Genomic DNA, 17,594 nt, shown 5'->3' on the forward strand with positions numbered 1-17,594 from the left:
GACTGAGCTAGCCCTGAAAACATGAATTTTTCAAAATGTTTGAAGACCAAGAATTATTTGAAAGGCTGTTTCACCAGTTACTACAACAATGAATTTTCTACCTCCAATTAAATCTTTTGCCAAAGGGAAGATGATCTATTCCCTTCATGCAGAAGACTTAAAGGAAGATAGTCAAGTAAAAATTGTACATATGAAAGACATGTGTGTATAAATAAATAGATCATAAAATAACTTAGAAAGTTGTTTATGTAGAGTTCAGGAACATAAAAGTGTTAGGTTCCACAGAAAGGACCAAAAAATATTAAATCACCACTGTCATGTTGTTGACATGTTAGTGGTGGTAGCAGTGAGATGACAAGTGAATTGCATATTATATTTAAATGTGAAAAGTTGTATGGAGAAAAGTTAAGGAAGAATGATATAGAGGAAGGAAGGTGGGGGGAGGGTTAGTAATTGCTATGTGGAATGATTGGTGAAGACCCAAACATTTAGGAAAAGGCCTGAAGGGAATAAGGAAGCCCTGTGTGATCTGGGTGAAGAGTGTTTCAGTTAGAGGGCACAGCAAGAGCAAAGGCCCTGAGGCAGGAATGTGTTTGTCCTGTTTGGGAGATCAGGGTCCTTTGGAATGGAGTGAGAGACGAAGGGAAAGATAAAGGTAACAAAGCCACAGAGATAAAACTGGAGGAGATCATGTAGGTCTTATAGGTTTAATTAACAACCTTGTTTCTATGAGTGAGTGGGATACAATTGGAGAATTCAGAGCAGAGGACTTGAGTTTAGAACTATATTTTACATTTGGAAATATTCCTGTGGTTTCTTTTTATGCATAGGTTGTATGAATGTCCTTTATGTAGTGAAATGCAAACAGTTGTTGTTTTAAAACCAAATGTGACTGTAATTGATTCTGCCTTCTAAAGCAGGTGACATACTTCACATCTGTTGGGAACTAAATCTTTATATTGTTCACCCATTTTCAAAGGGCACTTATTGAAAGAGAAATATACTCATGGAATACTGAATTGGAATTTGATATTTTATTCAGAAACATTTTATTTTTAAAAACTGCAGAGAAGTACTCTTTGATTCTTTGTATATTTCAGCCATTATGTGTTAAGTGGGCTTTAATAGGATACCCTGGAAGCATTTGTTGTATTATTTCTATGAAGAAATGCAATCTGATTTCTAAATCATTGACTTGCATATGAGCTTTAGGAAGCACAATCTATTAATAATATGGAAACTGTACAAACAGGTAGAAACAGGTAGATAATGATTGACCTTCAGTAAATAATCTTAATGCATTTTTCAAATAGGAAAAAATAAATTTTATTTTATGTTAATTTAAATGTAAAATATATATACTGAATTTAGTTATTGGAATCTTCTATGTTTGCAACAACTTGGGTATATGTATCTATTATGTCAATTGTAAATTTTATAAAATCTAAGTACAGAACAAGCATTTCTGATAAAAACTTGGTGTCCAAATTGAGATGTGCTATAAGTGTAAAATACACTAGATTTCAAAAACTTAGTACAAAGAAAAAAGAAAGTAAAACATCTCATTAATAATTTTTATTTTGATAACATATTGACATAATATTTTGGATATAACAGGTAAAATAAAATATATTTTTAAAATATATTTTACCTGTCTCTTTTTAGTTTAAAAAAATGTGGCTCCCTGCAAAATTTTAAATTATGTACGTGGCTCACATTATATTTCTGTTAGATAGCATTGCTCTAGACTAGTGGTTCTCAAATGTGTTCTCTTGACCATCAGCATCAGCATCACCTAGGACTTGTTAGAAAAACACATTATAAACCTCATCTCAGATTTATTGAATCAAAAGGTTCTTTATTTTTTTTTTTATTTTTTTAATTTTTTTTTTTTTTTCAACGTTTATTTATTTTTGGGACAGAGAGAGACAGAGCATGAACGGGGGAGGGGCAGAGAGAGAGGGAGACACAGAATCGGAAACAGGCTCCAGGCTCTGAGCCATCAGCCCAGAGCCTGACGCGGGGCTCGAACTCACGGACCGCGAGATCGTGACCTGGCTGAAGTCGGACGCTTAACCGACTGCGCCACCCAGGCGCCCCAAAAGGTTCTTTATTTTAACAAACCCTCCAACTGACTGTGATGCATGCAAAAATTTGAGAACCATTATTTTAGACCAGTGGTTCTCAACTTTGCGAATTAGAATCATCTGGGGAGCTTGGGGCAAAAAGTCCTGGTGCTGAAGTTACAATTGAGACCAATTAAATCAAGAACTCTTGGCCTAGGCAAGAGTGTTTTTTAAAGCTCTCCAGATGATTCTAATATGGGATAAAGATTGAAAACTACTGGCCTAGACCCATGATACTCGTGCTTTCTAGAGGGGATGCAGCTCACAGGCGCCACTTTCGTTCCTGCTTCTCACATAGCAGTACCGTCGATGTCTGCACCCCTTCTCACCATGGAGATACTGAGCATGGGTGGGCAGAAGAGTTTGCAGGTATCAGAAGTTCACGTATCAAATATATTTACCCACGTGTGCCAGTTATGCCTGTCACATTAACTGTGAATATGGCTATGCCTTGTTTAACGTTACTGGGCTCTTACCAGATTTACAGGATGAACCTGGAATTGGATAGCATAAATGTAAAGCCCTTGATAGAGCAGAGGTGAAGAAAGGTATTCCTTTTAATGTTGTTATTTGGGGAGGATTTTCTCAGGACAGAGCTTTGTCTTTTATATACTGCTCTACCACACAGCAGAAGCTGGCAGGCATCACTGTACTCACTTCCCCTGTGTGCTTCCATTCCACGGAGTCCTAGCAGAGGCTAATAGATATTTCTATTCTTAGTGCCATGGAGATTACCACCCTTTGGTTTCTAATAATGGTTGGTTCTCTTATTGTCAAAAGCTAAAAACATCGGTAAATCCAACCAATGTAACTTTAAAAACCTAGAAAGGCATGATGCACAGTTCATGTCACCAGGAAATGATGGATATGAAGCAATTCATTGATAAAACCCTGTCAACCTTAAAAACAAAACATCCATTAAAAAAATTAAAGAAAAAAACCAGCCAGTTATTTATCCAGCAAAAATGAATTTATTTAGGAATAGCAGAGGAATTGCAATTTAGGATTGCAATCATGGCAAACCATAGGCAAGTCCCAAGAAGGAAGGAAAAAGAGTTTCCTTGTATAGAGGAAAGAAGGGAGTGGGGAGGGGCTGCTTTGAACAAGAGTTCATTGGAGGAGAGGGAGAATTTGAGGGAGAGTGAGGGCTTCTCATTGGCTAGGTTGTTGCTGGGCAAGGAGAATCATCCTTCTTCTCCCTGAGGTATGCTAAGTTGCCAGGAGTGATCCTGAGAACTCCCCCTTGATTGCCTCCAGACTCCATTTTAACTTAGCTTCTTTATTGTTTTTCACAACTCTTACCTGCAGTTGATTTAACATTACTAAGATGTCTTGTGTAAAGTTACACCTGTATCATTGTAGCAGAGTAGAAACCTTTTCAGGTGTCCATCTTGAAACTGCTAATGTTTGTAGTGTTAAAATGTTTGGTAAATACACACCAATGATAGAGACTAAATGTCTCCTTGTGGGAAATATATGCTCTTTTAAGTTTCTTTTTTTTTTAAATTTTTTTTTTTCTTAACGTTTATTTATTATTGAGAGACAGAGAGAGACTAAGCATGAGCAGGGGAGGAGCAGAGAGAGAGGGAGACACAGAATCTGAAGCAGACTCCAGGCTCTGAGCTGTCAGCACAGAGCCCGATGCGGGGCTTGAACTCACAGACCGCGAGATCATGACCTGAGCCGAAGTCAGACGCTCAACCGACTGAGCCACCCAGGCGCCCCATGCTCTTTTAAGTTTCTATACATGCACTGCATAACAAGATCCAGAATATACTAGTATTAAAATAGGTGACAGAGCTGACTTCTTTTTCAAATGTGCTTCAGCAAAATAAAATACTGCAACCAGATTATATAACTAGAAAATTAATAATATGCTTAATGAAAATTTGTTCAGGTATAAGTAAGCAGTGAAGATATAAATGATTTATACATGCTGTGACTTAGTCTATGGATTTATTCCAAAATTAGTCACCATGCAGTGCCTGTATTTTTATATTTATATCCATATAAATGATTGTAATACATAGTAAGAATGAGGTGGTATTACATTATCCCTAATAGGAATAATGCTTTTGACTGTTAAAGTGTAACATTGTTTTCTTCAGGGGGAAAAACAACAACAACAACAACACAACTCTATAGAGCTCCAGGCATTCTGTAGAATCCTTTAGAGAATGGGGCTTTTGCACAAACTTTTGCTTAAAGAATAGAATAAGGGTACGTCTCTTTAAAACATTATTTTTCTTTCTTTCTTTCTTTTTAAAAAAGAGAGGGAGACACAGAATCTGAAGCAGCCTCCAGGTTCTTGAGCTGTCAGCACAGAGCCTGATGTAGGGCTCAAACTCGCAGACGGACTGCGAGATCATGACCTGAACCTCAGTAAGATGCTTAACTGACTGAGCCACCCAGGTGCCCCAGTTCTTTTTTTTTCCTTAATGTTTGTTTATTTTTGAGAGAGAGAGAGAGAGAGAGAGAGAACACTTGCATGCAAGTGGGGGAGGGGCAGAGAGCGAGGGAGACAGAATCCGAAGCAGGATCCAGGCTCCAGGCTATCAGCACAGAGCCCTATGCATGAATTGTGAGATCCTGACCTGAGCCATAGTCTGATGCTTAACTGACTGAGCCACCCAGGCGTCCCTAAAACATTCTAATGAAATATCTCATGCACTCATTTCACCTATAACCAGGATACTTAAATACCAATAACTTTGAGTTTTTTGTTCATCAGGGATTCCTTAGAGCCAGGTATAAAACCTAATGAAGGAAACCAGGATATGCCACCCCAAAATTTGAATCTTTGAGAAGAGGAATTGGCAACAAACCTTACTGTTAAGTTTCTTCCCATATATTTACCCTTCCAGTTTGCCACCCTTGGAAGCCTAAAACTGTTTTCCTTTGTGCTATCATTTCTCTACAAATGTATTGGTCTTTGTTGAAGATACTATATAGACAGTGGTTTTAAGAAGCTGTTTTGAGTTACTCTTTGTTTCAAGTTTCTTCCGTGTGATGTGCACTGCAAGCATTAATAAACTTTTTCTTTTCTTAATGTCCTCTTGTTAAAGAGTCCCAGCTGAAAACCTAAGGTAGGAGAGCTTAGCCTCCTCCACACTAGCACTCATTCCAGTTGTATGCTTCACAGTCCTAGAACTGGCTATCCCAAGGATGCAGCTGCCTACATTAAATTCTGAATTTTTAGGGTCACTTACTCTGATGGACTTTCTCCTCCCTAATACACTGAACACTGAATTCTAAAAACCCCAAAAGATCAAAGGTCTTTCCTTCATGCAGAAACACACCAAGAATCAGGCATGTTGAGATTTTCAACTAAAAAATCAGAACTTATTTTACATAGTAGTAACATGCTTTTTGTATAAAGAAATAAGGATTACTTACTCATATCATATAGCTACATCTTTGTTTTAGATGGTATTTTTTCTCAGGGCGCCTGGGTGGCTCAGTCAGTTAAGCATCTGACTTCGGCTCAGGTCATGATCTGAGTTTGAGCCCTATGCCAGGCTCTGTGCTGACAGCTCAGAGCCTGGAGCCTGCTTTGGATTCTGTCTCCCTCTCTCTGCCCTTCTCCTGCTCGTGCTCTGTCTCTCAAAAATAAATAAACATTAAAAAAAAATTAGATGATATTTTTTTCTCATGAAAGTAAAACATTTCCAATGTCCCATTTTGAAAGTTCTAGTGTTGTACTGTTGAAATGTTTTGCAAATATACACCGATGATATAGACTAATCCCTCCTTCTGGGAAATTTATGTACTTTTAAGTTTACTATGAAAGTAAAACACTTGAAATGCTCTATGTACCATTAGATATTTCCTAAATTTTCTGTACTTCATCTCAATGACATTAAATCAGAATACTATAATCATATTTTAATGATTTTAATGACTAGAGTTCATTGTACATTAAATTTGGCAAGAAAAATTTGATTTTTATTTGATAGTATACTCACCTGTGCCACAGAAATTTACAGGTTCTAATCCCTTAGTTTGTGAATCATAACCATTTTTAACATTACCAATTATGTGCAGATTGCACAACTGTAGTTTCTTACAAGGAAAATTAAAATGAGTTTTTTTTTTTGTTTCCTGAGATTTTGTTTTTATATTAAAACCTAACTTTACAAACAAACAGGACTGAAATTTAATGTTCTGGATAACATTTACATAGAAAAAGAGTTCCTTCCAGTACTCTTGGAACTGCACATGAATACACAAAGTGGCTCCCCCACTTAGGCCTCCTACTGTTATCATTCAAGATGACTGAACTATTTCTCTTAAATTCACATCTCCCATATGTTTACTTCTCTTTACCTGCACTGCCAGGATCTTGTACTCCCTTTAATGAGGGCTTGGGGGTAGAGCCCATATACTTTGGACTCCTCCCTATATTTATGTCAGCTTTCCTATCAGTATGTAATACATCACAGAAACAGGAATAGACAGGCTAAACTTCTATAAGAGGGGCATAATAACAAGGTTCAGTTGTACTGACATTTTTGTTTCTTCAGCATCTAAGTTTGCTTCCGAGGCCTGTTATTAAACTGTTTCCGTCTCTGATAAAGTACTCTAATTGTGACATGTCTCAGTTAACTCCCTGGGAGTGAGTTTTGTAAAGTATACCTTCTTCTCAGGTATTGTAGTTAGGGTTAATTATTTATGGATTGTAGCATTCACAGTGAGAACTGTTATTTAAATGCAAGGAGTTTTTTTTTTAAAGAACTCTATGATGCCAGTAAAATGTTCCCCATTAATAAAATGTTCTCCCTTAAAACAACAGATTCTAGGTAATTCAAAGAATAGGCCCAAGAAGCTTCTGGATATAAGCATAGCTAAAAAACAATTATTGTAACAATCTTTCTGATAAGGTAATGTAAGAAATTATTGGATGTGTGTCTAGTTTATGGATATACAAAATCAACCCATAATCAATCCCTAATGCTGTCTTTTGTACTACCATTAGTTGGAAATGAATCAGGTAGAAACTATTGATCCTGCTTACCTGGAAAAGAAACTGGGGCACCGACATCTTTCGTGGTTTTGTGTATCACACACCCCTTTTGGCTTTGATCTGACTGCTCCTCCATTCCTGGAAACTTCAAGTAGAAATAACAATAACAACAGAATTCCAGTGCTGGAAGATCATTTATTCTGACCCTCTCCTTTCATCAAAGTAGAAACTGAAGCCCTTGAAGATTGAGTTATCCAATCTTTGAATATGAATTCAAAGAGGGTCATAAACATCCTGGCTTCTAGAACTCTCACAAAATTATATACAAGATAAATGTGACTGTTCAGTGGGCCATAACTATCTGCAGTGTAACACACGTTGGCTTGCAATTATATTAAGGTAAAATTCCCATGTATAATCTAGAGCTCCACAGGCCCACACTTCCTCCCAGTTCTACTCAGGCCTCTGCTTTCTGGGTCAAGGTTAGTTCTGTCTGGCGCCTGGGCGTGGCCGGCATCGGGACCCTGGATAGAGAGCTTCGAAGCGCCTAATGGGAAGAGAGAGAGAGTCTCAGTCGAGGTCTTCTGCAAACCCCTTGGTCCATTTCCTGATCCCTCGGTCCTACAGCCGTTGTTTTCCGCCTGAACCTCCCCATTTCTCACCTCCCGGGTATCCTTGCGGCTCCCGCTGAGGGCCCAGGGGCTACGGTACCCGCAAAGCCCCCGGGGCGGGCGGGGGGAACGTGACCTTGCTACTAGCATGGGTCTCGGGGGTAAAAGCGTTCCGTGCACAACGGAGGCACGCCCCACGCAGAGACGGGCTAGGACACTTGTGATCATCAACCCAGTGGTGAGTGGGGCCCAGTGCATGGAAGGGAGCGACTCCTGCGGCCGCCGCCCCTTGGGAGCCGCGAGAGCCTCGCTCTTCCTCCTCCTCCTCACTCGCCGGCTCGGCTGATCTCCTGCCATGACTCAGCGATTCTCTCAGGCTGCCCGGCTGGGGACACCGGCTTCTCGCGGGCTCCTCCCGCCGCGTCCACCCCCTCTCGCCACCCACGCCCGCCCCCGGCTGCCGGCTCTTTCCCAGCGGGGCCGCCGCCGCCGCCGCACTCAGCGCCGGCGTCTCAGCAGCATCGCCGCCTGCGCCGCGCGCCGCGCGCCGCTCGCCGCCACCCGACCCCGCCGCCCACCCGCACGCCAGCCATGGAGCCCGCAGCCCCCCGCCGCCGCCACACCCACCAGCGCGGCTACGCCTTGACGCGGGACCCCCACCTCAACAAGGTGAGTCCTCCGGCCCACCTGGCGGCCCAGTGGTCGCCTTCGGTCTGGGCCCGGCCCTCCGGGGGTTTCCCCCAACGCGGCCTCACCCCTCTGTCCGCTCTCACCGGGCGCGGCTCTCGTTGCGGGCGGAATGGAGGGGCCACCCAGTAGGCTGTGTGCCCAGCAGTGTGATGGGCGCGCGGTGCTGGTGCACCTCGGCATCCCTTTTTGGGACCGGAGGAGATGTAACTTGTTTACTTTTCGGCTTCTCTTCTCCAGGAGCCAAGGCGAAGAAAGTAGTATCAGGCTAAGCGCTTGAACTGTTTCTGTGAAGATAGGTTGGCTGCCAGCTCAGCCTGTATGTGCCACCTACTTACTGGTTTCACTCAGTGTGGCAATTCTTGGACGCTGCTCGGAGAGAAGTGGCCCTACTGGTCCATCCTGGACAGAAATGAGTTCCCAGAGCCTCAGATCACATTAACAAGCTAGAAGTCAAGGCCTCTTGGTTTCTGGAGCGACACGATTAGGAGGCTGGGAATGCGTGGTGGGTGGCTTCTGCGTTGGACACTTTGCATGGCCTGGTACAAAATCCCTGTCCTAGACATGGGGCTGTGGGTAAAGCCATTCCTATTTTTTGAATCTGGCCCTATGGAAATTAGAAACATTTTTTTAAAGACCTCTTATGAAAACAAGAATCCACTGTAAATTACAGACCCTTTTCCAGATCTCGCTAACATTTCATTTTTCTTCACTGGTAATGTCGAGTGAACACCTAATATTTCTCTCAAATGAAAAATACCCGATTTATAATTTTGCTTATCTAGATACTAAGCAGTCACACTTTATAGCTAAATTTCTCTCTAGATTGTTTTGTGTGTGTGTGAGTGTGTGTGTGTGTGTAGCTGTTTATTTTGACATTTCCTTATTTAGGATATGGGAAATGCCATCAGTCAACAGAGATCTGTTTAGTCATTTTGGTTGTCTCTTTAGTAGATACTCTTTTTCATTAGGAACTGGACCCCACTCTTACCTTCTGGTCATGTTGCTGGTGATTTGTTGATCATTATTAATGGCTTGAAGATTTGCGATTTCTTCTATTTAATAAACTATAGCTAGTGTGAGTTCTTTTTGATTTTTGTGGTGACAGATAACTTTTAAAAAAATACGTGGTTGTTTAGTATTTGGGGTCATAAAGCCATCATGAAATTTTAAATAGTTCCTACTTATTTTTTTCTTCAAAATGAATTTATTTGCTAGATTTTTCTTTTTATTAGTCTGCATGTTGGGGCCTATTTTCAGTAGAACAAAGGTAAAATCTGATGTTATAAAATAATTTGTTACTTTCATGTGTATCTGCTTGCTGTAATTTATGACCAAATAATGTGTTGTTACTTAAGAAGGACCACATAAGTGGTATAACCTGTTTGAATTTCCCTGAAGTTATGGGCAAGAATGAGTGTTTGGAGTGGGTAGATGGCATAGGCAATCACTGAGCAAGAGTAATTATTATGCCTTTACTTAAAATCTTTCTGGCTTCTATTTACCAATAAAGATTAACTCTTACTTAACAATAATATCACAAAGATCTTCCACCAAGTTGAAAGGTGCAGCATAATGTGTTAAGAACACATTTTTGAATTTGTAATTGAACTTTATTGTCTGCATAGTATCAAATTGGATATAAAATCTAGTTCACCGGGGCACCTAGGTGGCTCACTTGGTTGAGTCCGACTTTGGCTCAGGTCAGGATCTCACAAGTTCATGAGTTTGAGCCCCACATCAGGCTCTGTGCTGACAGCTCCCAGCTGGAGCCTGCTTCAGATTCTGTGTCTCCCTCTCTCTCTGCCACTCCCCTGGCTCATGCTCTGACTCTATTTCAAAAACAAATAAACATTAAAAAAAAAATCTAGTTCACCAACTCTGGGGTGATTAATGGAATAAGCTTTACTTTTTCTTACTCAGTTCTAAGACAGTTGTGTGTTGCCTAATGGAAGTAGCAGAGTATCCTTACCATTGAAACCATGGCTGTGGGATGTTCTGATCTGCGCTGCACTGAAGACCTCTGGGCTTTAAAGTTTTCTGGTAGCCTGGGAATTCTTATTGATTTTTGTGATAACCTAGGCTAGTAGATCTTGCCCTTTAACACTCCAGCCTGTCATCTGGCTGCGTGAAGACTTCTTCAGCCACATTCACACAGACCTTTATCACCGCAGCTTTTGGGTAACTGCAACAATTTTTACCGGTTTTATTTTCAGATTATAGTCTGTCCTACATGTAGATATGAGAGCAATACGTACATCAGTTAGTGTTTTCTTCATGTTCTTCTTCTGTCATCCAGGTATTTATAATAGTTCCTATAATGTTGAATATAAAATCAGTCTTGTCAGGTTTACCGTCTTCTTCAAATTGATCTCATTAGTCCCCCAATTTAGTCTTCCACTTGAAATATGTTTGCTGGATCTCTTAATACTCTCCTTTTTGTCTATGTGTAATTTCCTACAATTAAAATGGCATTAATTGATTTAATAATCTCTCTAGGGAAGATGTTCCTAATTCTCTTAGTCCTATTATCATTAACATTTGTGTATTCAAATGTAGCATGTCATGTTGTATTCACTGCATTGTATTTTTTTTTTTTTATTTTGATTGTCATAGGGCAGGATTCATACTTAGTACAGAATTTTGCCCAGTGGGCTTTAAATAAATGTCTATTTCATGAATGAATGAACCATGTTTTTATTTCTTTTGTCTTTTAAACAGTACTCAGCTTTTAAATCAAGAAGCTTTTATTTTTATTTTTATTTTTTTATAATTTATTTATTTATTTACATCCAAGTTAGTTAGCATATAATGCAACAATGATTTCAGGAATAGATTCCTTAATGCCCCTTACCCATTTAGCTCATCCCCCCCTCCCACAACCTCTCCAGCAACCTTCTGTTTGTTCTCTATATTTAAGAGTCTCTTACGTTTTGTCCCCCTCCCTGTTTTTATATTGTTTTTGCTTCCCTTCCCTTATGTTCATCTGTTCTGTGTCTTAAAGTCCTCACAGGAGTGAAGTCATATGATTTTTGTCTTTCTCTGACCAAATTCGCTTAGCATAATACCTCTAGTTCCATTCACGTAGTTGCAAATGGCAAGATTTCATTCTTTTTGATTGCCAAATAATACCTCATTGTATATATATACCACACCTTCTTTATCCATTCATCCATCAATGGACGTTTGGGCTCTTTCCATACTTTGGCTATTGTTGATACTGCTGCTATAAACATTGGGGTGCATGTGCCCCTTCGAAACAGCATACCTGTATTCCTTAGATAAATACCTAGCAGTGCAATTGCTGGGTCGTAGCGTAGTTATATTTTTTATTTTTTGTGGAACTTCATACTGTTTTCCAGAGTGGCTGCACCAGTTTGCATTCCCACCAGCAGTGCAAAAGAGATCCTCTTTCTCCACATCCTCGCCAACATCTGTTGTTGCCTGAGTTGTTAATGTTAGCCATTCTGACAGGTGTAAGGGTATCTCATTGTGGTTTTGATTTGTATTTCCCCGATGATGAGTGATGTTGAGCATTTTTTCATGTGTCGGTTGGCCATCTGGATGTCTTCTTTGGAGAAGTGTCTATTCATGTCTTTTGCCCATTTCTTCACTGGGTTATTTGTGTTTTGGGTGTTGAATTTGATAAGTTCTTTATAGATTTTAGATACTAACCCTTTATCTGATAGGTCCTTTGCAAATATCTTCTCCCATTCTTTCGGTTCCCTTTTAGTTTCCTTCGCTGTGCAGAAGCTTTTTATTTTGTTGAGGTCCCAATAGTTCATTTTTGCTTTTGTTTCCCTTGCCTGCAGAGATGTCTTCAGTAAGAAGTTGCTGCGGCCGAGGTCAAAGAGGCTTTTGCCTGCTTTTCCTCTAGGCTTTTGATGGCTCCCTGTCTTGCGTTCAGGTCTTTCATCCATTTTGAGTTTATTTTTGTGTATGGTATAAGAAAGTGGTCCAGGTTCATTTTTCTGCATGTTGCTCTCCAGTTTTCCCAGCACCATTTGCTGAAGACACTCTCGTTATTCCATTGGATATTCTTTCCTATAAAGCAAGAAGCTTTTAGAGTGGTCGTTTGAACATTATTTTGACATTTATGTCCTTTTTATTATAGTTTTCTGAAAGTAAATTTGCATTTAAGTCTAAAGCTCAGTTGCCTATACATTATACAATGTATAATGGAATATAGGAGAATAGTTGGAATTTGGTTTAAGCCTGACCATCCATGAAGTTTCAATTGCTTGCTAGATAACCTTAAAGGGGTGATTAGTCTTGGTAAACTCAAGGTTAACAGTAGATATGATCCAAGTTAAAAAAATAAAACCTTGTGAAAACTTAAGAGAAATTAAGATCTTTCTTCATTGGTAATAATGTATGATTCTCACTATTTGCTTTTACTCAAATTACATCACTCCAGGTAGTATTTCATCATAGTATTTGGGAAAGTACTTCTGCCTCATGCTTCTGAGATTCAGTATGTTTCTCTACACAGCCCAAACTATTTTTGAGGTGCTTGTCTTTGTGTTATGTGCACTTTCCTAATTTAATGTTTAATGTTTATGATTTTCAAGGATGCCTTCTGGTTTTGATGAGTTGTATTTCAAATTTTTTCTCAGGAATTTTCATGTGACTAGTGTTTCATAAATAACTCTTCAAAAGTAAAATTCTGCACACAAAATCACTTATTTTTCATTTCTAAATTTATTAGTTCACTTTATACCATTCCTCTAGCAATGGTAGAAAACACTAATTGCTAGTTCTGCCATAATTGTGCTTACATGGTTTCTATGTCTTTAAGATTAAATAATGTACATGACCTGTAAATCTCCAAAAGATACCACTTTTTAATATTTTAGGCATTTTAATCCAGTTTAAGATAGTGATGTATCAAAGTCAGTTTCGGTCAGCATCATTAACTTTTCTATCTAAAAAGTGAACTTCTGGGCAAGTGCATTTGTAGATGTTTGTGTCCTGGCATGTCAAGACCTAGTTGGATGTGTTGTAGAGAAAAGAGACAAGTAAGTCTCATGGTTATGAAGGAAAGATACATTGAACCTCCTCTTTTTCTTCAATGTAAATTATACCACGACAAATCATTCAGAAATTTTTATCTATAACAGTTCTCTGAAGTTGCCTCAACAGTATGGGAAACTGATGTATTATTTAATGTGGAATCCCACTGATACAAATGCCATTGTATTGTGGGTGGATAACCATATGCCTCCACAGCTGATACCTTGCTGCACTTGAAACAACGGTGGTAGTGTAGGGGAGCGCAAAAACAAATACACTCGAATGAGTAGAAAGAGGAGAAAGAGGAGTTTGACCTGAGGACTTTTGAGACTGGTGATATGGAGTATAAGAAAATACTGAAGAAAGTCTAAGAAGTTTTGTTTTTGTGTTATAATTTCCTTCTAGCTTTTGGGAAAGTATGAGAAATGGAATGGAATGGAATGAACGTTCTAAGGCATTGTATTTAGAAAGCGAAAGCCCCAATTCTTCCATTTAGCAGCTATGAGATTTTAAGTGAGCTTTTCTTAACTAATTTCAGTCACTATCCTTATAAAATAAAGTGATAATTTCATTCATTTATTATTTTTTTATGTAGAAAATATTTGTTCAGAACCCAGTATATACCAGGTAATGTTGTGGTTGAGAGAATATTGCAATGAATAAGATTCTTGTGAGTGCACTTAGATTTCTGTTGTAATGTGATTTCTGTCTTGCCTCTTCAATCACATACTGAAAAGATTTGAGATAGTGAATATTAATTTTTTCTAAATTATACATTCAAAAACAGTAGTTTTTTTTAGTACATCCTAATATTAATATAGTACTTTTGTATAGAAAGTCCGAGCTCATAGCTGGAGCAATTATAAAGAATTCTCCTTTTAGTGTACTAATCCTCTTCCCTTGAATTTTCTATGATGAGATTATGTTCCTTCTTTATTTTATAGTAAAAACAAAAACCTATCTTCTCTTTATGGGAGAGACATTTATGTTTTACCCTCAAATTCATATAACTGAGCTTGACTGACATCACATGACCTTTGCAGTCTTTCATACACTTTCACAGAATGCCAGGTATAGGTTAAAATATATATTTGTGAAGACAAAGAAAAAGGAAAGCTCTTTGCTTCTCAGGACTCTGTTCAAAGCATGTGAAGGCTTGGAAGTATGAAAGAACATGGCTTGTTAGAGAAAGGTAGAGGTATGCTTTGGTCATTAAAGTTATTGGGAGAAGAGGGAGTGAATTGCAGAGACAGGAAATTTACAAGTTCCAGTGGTGTGAAACCAGCCTTTACTTGAGTCTGGCTTTGGAGATAGTCTGTTACTCTGACAAAACAAATATTTGAGTATTTCCAATGGTTTTCAAAACTGACGTGACCAAATACTGTGATAGACTTAAGACTGATTGATTTGTTACTTCATTATGTTATTGAACCAACTCAACCAACTTGGACAGTATATAGATCCGGAATAAATCATGAAATACGTTACAGTTAGAACAAATTTGGAAATGTTTCCAACCTAAATGTTTAGGAAATTTTCTTAGACATGGGACCTAAATGTAAAATGTGGATGTTTGTATTCTTAAAATGATATTTAAAATATCTTATGGCTTATACGTTAATTTTTACCTGTTTTTAGCTTTATGTATATAAAGTAGTACATTTTAAAACAAAGGATTATTGTTGTCTTAAGTGAATTTAGAGAATTTAAAGCCTCAGCATTTTCCCTCAGGCCTTAAAAATATATCTAAGTTAGCCATCAACTAAACTGTTAGATACTTGAGGCCTTTGAGTTTAAACAGAGGGGAGAGACATTATGGCTTTAAGTTTCTACAGTTTGATCTGGGTAGCTTGGGAAGTCAATATAATAATGAATAATAGTCTTGGGGCACCTGGGTGGCTCAGTTGGTTAAGCCTCCGATTTTGGCTCAGGTCATGATGTCATAGCTTGTGAGTTGAAGCCCCGCGTCAGGCTCCGTGTTGACAGCTCAGAGCCTGAAGCCTGCTTTGGATTCTGTGTCTCCCTCTCTCTCTGCCCCTAACCCACTCACATTCTGTCTGTGTCTCTCTCAAAAATAAATAAACATTAGAAAAAATGAGTAATAGTCTCAAACACATGGAAATATAACTGTTAGAGCTTTATACTAATAAACCCTAGATCTAAAGCACTAAGTTTATTTTTTTTATCAGGTAATGTTGAGTAAGAATATCAGCAAAAGTATTTACATGTTCATCTGAATGTTCATAATTGCATTATCAGGATCCCTGGAGCAGTTAAATTCTAAACTGCTTCATGAAGACCTGGAAATCTGGAGACTGAAGGAGTCCTGACTCCATGACAGTATTAGGGCTAAGCCCCTTAAGCTTAGAATATATTTAATACATTTGAATTATCTATTCAGAGTCTTCTAAGATATTTTAAAACTTTTTTGATTGTGACACAATACACATATATAATACATGTATAAGCACAATGTTGTGGGCTGAATTGTGCCCTACCAAGAGTCATGTATTGATTTATCCACTGTCTCAGAATGCAATTGCATTTGGAGTTAATACCTTTAAAGAGGTAATTAAGTTAAAATCAGGTCTTTAGGGTGGACCTTAATTCAATATGGCTGATAGCCTTATAAGAAAAGGAAAGACCATGTGAATACAAAGAGAGAAGTCAATAAGAAAAGTCTCAGAATGTAAGCAACCCTACCAGCATCTTGATCTTGGACTTAACAGCCTTCAGAACTGTGAGAAAATAAATTTCTGTTGTTTTAGTTACTTAGTCTGGTACTTTGTTATGGCAGCCTTGGCAAACTAATACATATTGTAATGGAAACAAAATGTCATAATACAATATTTTGCTGTGTTTAGTGCACACTAGTAGTACTTATCATATTTCAGTTTTTAAGAAATGTGAGTCACAACCCATAGTTTAAAAAAATTTTGCTTTATGACTTCTTTAAGTAGTGCATTCACATACCTGGGAAGTTACTAGAAAGTAACCTTCTTTTCTGTGTGTTAGTGTTGCACATATGGGGCTCTAGTTTGCCTTGGCAGTACTGGTCAAGCCCCCTTTTGTTTTTCTGTCTACATGTCCAAATTGAGGTATCTTTTGAAACAATAATCTTGAAATGATGAGAATGTTTTGGTTACTAATAGTGGCAAGTCTTGGTTAGTTGGCCAAAATATAAGTCCTTACTCGAGTGCTCAGAGCCAGGAAGAAACTGTGACTTGGTTAATGAGTATTTTTGTAAGCCTTTAAAATTTTTACTTATTCCACAATCCCAGACTTTAGCCTCTACTACAAAGCTGTCATCATCAAGACAGCATGGTATTGGCACAAAAACAGACACACAGACCAATGGAATAGAATAGAAACCCCAGAACTAGACCCACAAACGTATGGCCAACTCATCTTTGACAAAGCAGGAAAGAACATCCAATGGAAAAAAGACAGCCTCTTTAACAAATGGTGCTGGGAGAACTGGACAGCAACATGCAGAAGGTTGAAACTAGACCACTTTCTCACACCATTTACAAAAATAAACTCAAAATGGATAAAGGACCTAAATGTGAGACAGGAAACCATCAAAACCTTAGAGGAGAAAGCAGGAAAAGACCTCTCTGACCTCAGCCGTAGCAATCTCTTACTCGACACATCCCCAAAGGCAAGGGAATTAAAAGCAAAAGTGAATTACTGGGACCTTATGAAGATAAAGAGCTTCTGCACAGCAAAGGAAACAACCAACAAAACTAAAAGGCAACCAACGGAATGGGAAAAGATATTTGCAAATGACATATCGGACAAAGGGCTAGTATCTAAAATCTATAAAGAGCTCACCAAACTCCACACCCGAAAAACAAATAACCCAGTGAAGAAATGGGCAGAAAACATGAATAGACACTTCTCTAAAGAAGACATCCAGATGGCCAACAGGCACATGAAAAGATGTTCAGCATCGCTCCTTATCAGGGAAATACAAATCAAAACCACACTCAGGTATCACCTCACGCCAGTCAGAGTGGCCAAAATGAACCAATCAGGAGACTATAGATGCTGGAGAGGATGTGGAGAAACGGGAACCCTCCTGCACTGTTGGTGGGAATGCAAATTGGTGCAGCCGCTCTGGAAAGCAGTGTGGAGGTTCCTCAGAAAATTAAAAATTGACCTACCCTATGACCCAGCAATAGCACTGCTAGG

At 38.7% G+C, this 17,594-nt stretch overlaps 1 protein-coding gene and 1 pseudogene across 1 annotated transcript in view; both read left to right on the forward strand.

Moving 5' to 3' along the window:
• Nucleotides 1–2,356: 2,356 nt before the first annotated feature.
• Nucleotides 2,357–5,012, forward strand: LOC124529133 (acyl-protein thioesterase 1-like; annotated as a pseudogene).
• Nucleotides 5,013–8,267: 3,255 nt separating this feature from the next.
• The window catches only part of ME1 (malic enzyme 1), a 191,385-nt gene continuing 182,058 nt past the window's right edge, over nt 8,268–17,594 (forward strand). The window contains exon 1 of the mRNA XM_047102453.1: nt 8,268–8,369. Within this exon, the coding sequence (XP_046958409.1) occupies nt 8,292–8,369 (78 nt within the window). The 5' untranslated portion in view covers nt 8,268–8,291. The remainder of the gene's footprint in view (nt 8,370–17,594) is intronic.

Source organism: Lynx rufus, unplaced genomic scaffold (assembly GCF_022079265.1).
Source record: "Lynx rufus isolate CCGP_SWC_20201006 ecotype Redwood Valley unplaced genomic scaffold, mLynRuf1.p SCAF_6, whole genome shotgun sequence".
Lineage (NCBI taxonomy): Eukaryota > Metazoa > Chordata > Mammalia > Carnivora > Felidae > Lynx > Lynx rufus.